Source organism: Brassica napus, chromosome A3 (assembly GCF_020379485.1).
Source record: "Brassica napus cultivar Da-Ae chromosome A3, Da-Ae, whole genome shotgun sequence".
NCBI lineage: Eukaryota > Viridiplantae > Streptophyta > Magnoliopsida > Brassicales > Brassicaceae > Brassica > Brassica napus.
The window spans coordinates 25,212,521-25,219,313 of NC_063436.1; the positions used below are offsets into that span (position 1 = coordinate 25,212,521).

Below are 6,793 nucleotides of genomic sequence, written 5' to 3' on the forward strand. Positions count from 1 at the left end.
TGTTCACACAGATTAAAAGAACAATTAATTTTGTATATTTTCTATATAAAAACACAATTACCAATATATTCAACTATATTTCAACCAATAAAAAAATAAATTGCTGAACAAAATTAATAACTTTTGCATTAAAAATCGAAAACGACATTTATTTTGTAATGAAAAAACCTCTCTACAGCAACACTTAATATAAAACATAGAGAGTATAAAACATCAATTAATATCTTCTGTTACCCTTGGTGATATTAAAAAATTAATAATGTTAAATTAATCCATCTCCAAAAAAAACAGTTGTACAAAGAATGTATAAGCTATGGTTTGGTTTTATAAATCAACCTACATGTGATGGAAACTTGAAAACCAAAGCGTTTGAAAACAGAGTATCCTTTTACTCTGGAGACTGAAACCACATCGACATTGTTTTATCAAAGTGTGTACCCTACCTTCCAATAAGGTAGATATTCTGTTACCCACCATATGAAATGTTGATTTAATTTTCACATTAGAAGTTTAGAAAAATAATGTCTAGTATATAAAGTGTCCAACTCTTATTAGTATGAGATTTTGACATATTTCAAGATATGCTAACATGACTAAGAAAGTTGAAGATAGATATGACGTTAGTTTTTGTTGGAACAGCCCAAAATCATAAGCGCTCTTCATGTTCTCATCAGACACAACAAAACAACATAGCCACAATGAACACAGACCTAAAGTTAACTTAGACCCCCACGGAAAAGTCTATACAACAGACTCTGCCACCATAACTTGTCTTCAACATCTCTCCGATCTCTCTTTTTTCTCTTAGTTTTGGAACAGCACCATACAGACATAATCACAACCATGACGACATAGACAAGAAAAAACGTAACTTACTAAAATCCCCACCAAAGAGCTTCCAAGTTATGACTAACTTCCCAGCCCCCCTGTGGCTTGTACCCATGAGAAACCCCTCGAGATTATCTTTTTCTGCGCTTCGTTTCCACCTGAAGACAACAATGCCATTGTTAATATCAGCCTCAAGCTTTTGAACACTAAGCAGAAAGAAAGAAAATGAGATTTATAATTGCGAAACAAGCTTTATGAAATCATGTTCTCTCTGGTAACAGTCAATGAAATTTCTAACTCCAATATCTACTAGTAAGTGAAGCGTTACAAAATTAATCTTTAATAACCTTCACAGACAGATGGTTTTGCAGCAAGAAACTGGAGCAACGTTAAGCATAGATCAGGTCCAGACAGGACCAAGAACCACAAAAATTGTGTATCTTTCTCGGCATAGACAAGGAGCGGCAGAGGCTAAGGTTATCAAAGTAAAGTAATAGAACATTTTACACATGCACTTACAAAAGAGAGACACACGAACCTTGACATCATCAGCTGGAGATGCAGCAAACCCGTTCTGCGATTTCTTGACATCATCATCAGAACTGCATTCAGCACACACAAAGTGATCAAGCTTCTTTGCTTCTTCAATCGTCATTCCCACACACGCAGGATGATACCTACATCATCAAATAAAATCCATGGAAAAAGGATATTAAACTCTCCTTCTCGTTGAACCAGAAGTAATCAAAGCTAGGACATTAAGCATTACCAGTCTTTGCAACCTTCACATTGCACCATGAGATCGTCTGGATTATAAGGCATTTCACATTTACAGTACCTTCACCACCAAAAAACAACCCACAAAATAAAAATAAATAAAAAATCATGGAAAATTACAACGTTTTTATCTGAACTGATTACTTTATCAACTTACACAGCAACTCGGTCAGGGGTGAATGCACCAGTAGCAGCCTTGTACTCGAACCTACAATAATAATCCTCCGCACCAACGTTCTCAAGCCTCGTGTAGTTTTTAAAGGTGTGAACAATGCATTTTCCCTCGATGGTGTGTGCGCTTTGGACATCAAAATGGTCAGACAAGAAAAGCTCTTTGGCTCCATGGAACTGTCTCCTACCGCCAAGAGACTCCTCAGGGCGGTAATACCACCGACAGTGCACCTTCACGTTGTTCCTAGCGTCCGCTTCGATCTTCTCAACACGAGCCACGTACGGTGGCTTACCAGCATCTGAGGGACGCATCAACACGCAATCTCCAGCTGCAAATAACAACCTCATATATTATTACTTCATAGCTCCTCATCAGTAAAACGAATTATTGTAACAAGCCCAACAAAAAAGTAATGGTCTTTTAGAAAAACTTCTACAAAGAGAGGAGACCCCAAAAAAAAGAAGTAAGTAAATTTCTTCAAAGAGACCAAAAAAAGTAAGTAAATTTACATAAAAGAAAGCCCAAAAAGCAAAACAATTCACTCTGTTTCGGAACAAGAGAGCAGCTACAAAAAGATCACATTTTGCAACATTGCATAAGACCAAAGTGAAGCTACAAAGGAATGGAATACACATTAAACAACTACACACCAAGAAGACTAGGAAACGAATGAACAATGCAGATAATAGGAGATGTAGTAAAACGAATTATAGTAACAAGCCAAACAAAAAAGTTAAGTAAATTTACATGAAACAAACAATTAACTGCTATTACGAAACAAGACAAGTACAAAAGATCAAATTTTTGAGACATTGCACAAATCAAAGTGTATGTAGCTAACACAAGAAGACAAAGAAACAATTTGTGAATCTAAAGAGACATTGTAAGATATCGAGCAAACCCCCTTCCTTTTTTAAGCATATAGAAATGGAAATAGATAAAATAAAACAAAACAAGCAGGAGAATGTATAATTCTAACGAGTGACGATGGAAGAAGAAGAAGATATGAGAGTTACCTCTGACGAGTTTGTTGGTGCCTTTGATGGTGTAAGAGTCGAGCTCCTTCCTCCCGGTTTTGATTTTCGAGGGGACACCAGGTCGAGTTTTCGCCATGGAAGCTAAACAGGTACCTTGAGATTGAAGATGCAGGATGTGTAGATCGATGAGAAGAGGAAGAGAGTAAATCTGGAACCCTAGATTCTCATCCGGTGAAGAAGAAGAAGAAGAAGAAGATGAGTCATTTGCAATTTGGGACTTTTACTATTTGTCAAGCCCAATTTATTATTTATTTTGCCCCTTTTCTTTTACTATTGTACATTTTTTTTTGGGTAATTGGAGGCTATAACCACAAAAAAAACCAATATTCACCATGTAGCCATTTAACCTAACGATTCTATAGACGCTGTTAAAAATATAAAATAATACTGTAATACCCCTAAAAACAACTGGCTCAACCTGATACAAAAATAATTAAATATTTTAATTATTCATTCCACAAAAATAACTCGTGTCTCACCCTTCTTCACATCTTCTCCTTTTAACGTCTCTGGTAATTTTGCTGCAGTCGAACGGTCTCCGGCACCGCTTTCATCCATCGCCTCCACTCTACATGCAATCAACATCTTTTCCAGCTCCTCCGTCCTCTCTTTTCAATCTTCTTCGGTGTTACAGTTCTTGGTTAGGGTTTCAGCGGCGGTAGTAAGAAACCCTTTCTAACCCAACTTCACCCTTCGATTCTTCTCAGATCTCTGAACCCCTCGTAAGTTCTCATTCTCTGTTGTAGATTCTCTTCACCGTCTCGTCCTATGTGCTTATTTTCTTCCAATTTGGGCTCGTCTCATAATCAAAGTGTTATAGTTTCTAGGTCTGTGTCATCGGCTGATGTGAATTCGATCGTCCCCAATTCAGAATTAGTCTCTCCCACTAAGTTCTCGGTGCTGCGAAATAAGTAGTGTAGTAATTTAAGGGAAGATGCATGGAATATCATTGATTAGAAATGCTCAGTCGGTACACATAGTATGATATTTTGAATCCGGTTTCCATTTGAAATGTAATAGTATACTTATCACATTCAACTACTCCACTGAGGATATTATCACTTGCTATTATGTTTTGCTTTGCTGCAATTTATGGTCGGCTGTGGTTCTCTCTCTGATGTTCTTATTCTAAGTTATGCTTGAATTGGGGTTTTTGTCTCTGCGATGCATAGTTCATGGTGTAGAAATATCGATTATTTTTTGGAATAGCATCTGCAATACATAGATGTTTCATTGTATGCCCGTATCAGTATATCTCATTGCTATATGTCATGTTAAGTGGAATAGTATAAGGTTCACATTATTCCATTTTATATGGAATCATACTTTTACATCATATGTCTTTCCATTCGTTAGCTATTTTTATTCTGTTTGACTCATAATTCATTTCTATATTGAATATTACAGTGTGAACCGTCCTCACTCTTTGCCTCTCTTTCTTTTCAGGTTTGGTATGGACGAGTCAGACCTTCCAAGTAGATTGTTTGAGACAGACTTTGAACCTACCGGCAAAAAAAAAAAGGTTAACACCTATTTCCAGTATTATGGCCGGTGGATTTAATTTCACAAAGACTTGGGTTGCCAATGTATTGGGGTTTATATTTACTTAACTTGGGTTTAGTGTTTACTGTCAAGTGTTCTATTACTATTCTCATTAGCTTTGTATTTCATGTGGCTCATGAGGAATGTAAATACATGTCTCTAGTATTATGAGATGTGAATTTAGTTTCCTAGAGATTTGGGTTGCTTATGGATTGGGGTTTATATTTCCCTAACTTGGGTTTAGTGTTTAATGTTAAGTGTTCTATTACCATTCCTATTAGCTTTGTATTTCATGTTACCCAATCTTGGCTCTAGTATGCACATAGTATCATTTTAAATAGTACATTGTATATAGTATAGAAGTCTTCTCGTAATGGATGGTACAAATGTGTATGTAACCCTATACACACATTTATAATCATTAACCTACACCAGTTGTTTAAATTTACACAGTAAAAATATCTTAGTAAATCGACTTCAGCATGTGGCATCCTCATACTCTTTCATTAGGAGTAGCTGTCACCAACTATCTGACTTTCATATTTTTCTAATTTTTGTTTAGTGTTTAGTATCAAGTATTCTTCTACCAATCCCCCATTAGATTTTGTAAATCAATCATGAATGTATGCAACTAGTATATAAATGACATAGTATATTTTATATGGAATAGCAGTTTTCAGATAAATTACATAGTGTATTCTATATGGAATAGACCTTTTCACGTAATATACGTCATAAACGTTAATTCACTTTATAACGGACATATATTATCAGAAGTTAACATTGGCATCATTTCATTTAACCAAAATAGAAGGTCACAAGGTTTTCCGTACAACAAACACAATGTGCCCACATTCCATTAAATTTGGGTTAGGTTACATATTGTGTTCTGTGTGGTTTACCGAGAGTTTACATTTTCATACTATTTGGCCTTTAGTTTATTTCTGTGTGGTTGATAAATTTATTTATGAATATTTGGCTTGATTTTGGGTAAAGCATTACGTACTTTTCTTGCATTATGTACCTTTTTAACAGTAGCGAAATTATGAAGACCATATTTCACTTGGAACTACATTTATAATATTACTATTCCACATACGGTACATAGTATGGAAACTCATACAATCGGTATAGAATATACTTGTCGTCATCTTCAGTTCGTCGTTAGGTTAGAATTGTTTATGACAAACTTACAACTGTTATCCACTCCTCTCGATTCATACCCTTACATCATATGTGTTGAATACAGCTGCACAACGTGATCCGTATGTTATGTGATTATTATGATGCCATACAAAAACGCCACATCGTTTACTTTATAATATGTAACCGGTAACTTGATATTTGAAGGGGTATAACCGGATAGAAGGAAGCACAAAAGCCAGACAATGAATTATGTCAAAATCATAGCTACTTCCTTGACTTATCTCCAAAATATGGCCATTTGGCCAATAAGCCCTTTTTTTTGTCAACACTATTTACATCATTTTTTTTGTAATAAAATTTGGAATAAAGTTTACTCTTTTTTTTATAACTCCGATGTGATATGATTCCAAAAAATTTATAGACCTAAAGATTAATCACTACGAACCTCGTATAATCCGCATTTTCCTACTTTTTTCTTTAAACATGAATTGATTTGTAACGTGTGTAGTTAATTTGAATTTAGTTGTGTAATCAATTAATTTGGAAAAATCGAAATGCTAAATTTTTAATAATAAAATTGGAAGTTCTTCTCAATTTCCTTGGACTGCGGAGATAAAAGGCATCTTATGGGCTGAGACTCAGACTAAAGAGGATATAAATAAGAGTTCTTCGTTTGGTGGGAGTTCTATTTTACAAGGGGTAAATCGATGTTATATTGATTTACAGGGCAATGATGGTTTTACAGAGACGAAAGATCCACTGATAGTATGATGGGTGTAATGTCTATTCGCAGGAGTCTATCACCTTTACATGCAGAATGTGAAGCTTTGATATGGGCTATGGAGTGCATGAAGACCCTAAATATCTCAGAGGTGGTGTTTGTGACAGACTGCTCACAGTTGGTGAAGATGGTGTCTATTCCAACAGAATGGCCGGTGTTCGCTACTCACATGGAGGAGTTTCTACGATGTAAAGAATACTTTCCCCCTTTCACTATTTAGCATATTCCAAGGGCGCAAAATACAATGGCGGATAAGCTAGCACGAGGTGATAGGACTCAGCCTTCTGCTATAGTTTATGTTGACTCCGTTCCTCCGAGATGGTTCTCGACTCAGGAATTTACTTAGTATAGTTGTGTTTTTTGTTGAAAAAAAAATCAATTAATTTAAGGGCTTATTTGCCAAATAACCAAAAAAAAATGAAATTTAGATTTTAGGAGAGAGAGTAGAGAGAGATAGGAAGAGAAAGTAGGAGAGAGGGAAAAATTTTGGTTAGTTAGTATAGAAATCCA

At 35.4% G+C, this 6,793-nt stretch overlaps 1 protein-coding gene across 2 annotated transcripts; it reads right to left on the minus strand.

Annotated features, from left to right (window-relative positions):
• Positions 1-590: 590 nt before the first annotated feature.
• LOC106358010 (chromatin remodeling protein EBS) lies at positions 591-3,050 on the minus strand. Of its 2 annotated transcripts, none has more exons than XM_013797745.3 (5): positions 2,794-3,050; positions 1,763-2,105; positions 1,598-1,666; positions 1,367-1,505; positions 591-986 (listed from the first exon to the last, which is right to left on the minus strand). In XM_013797745.3, exons 1-5 carry the CDS (start codon positions 2,888-2,890, stop codon positions 960-962), a joined length of 675 nt encoding a protein of 224 aa, XP_013653199.1. In that variant the 5' UTR covers positions 2,891-3,050; the 3' UTR covers positions 591-959. The 2 variants fall into 2 exon arrangements, with proteins under 2 accessions (XP_013653199.1, XP_013653198.1); XM_013797744.3 differs by having other exon boundaries at positions 1,348-1,505; positions 2,794-3,025.
• Positions 3,051-6,793: the final 3,743 nt, after the last annotated feature.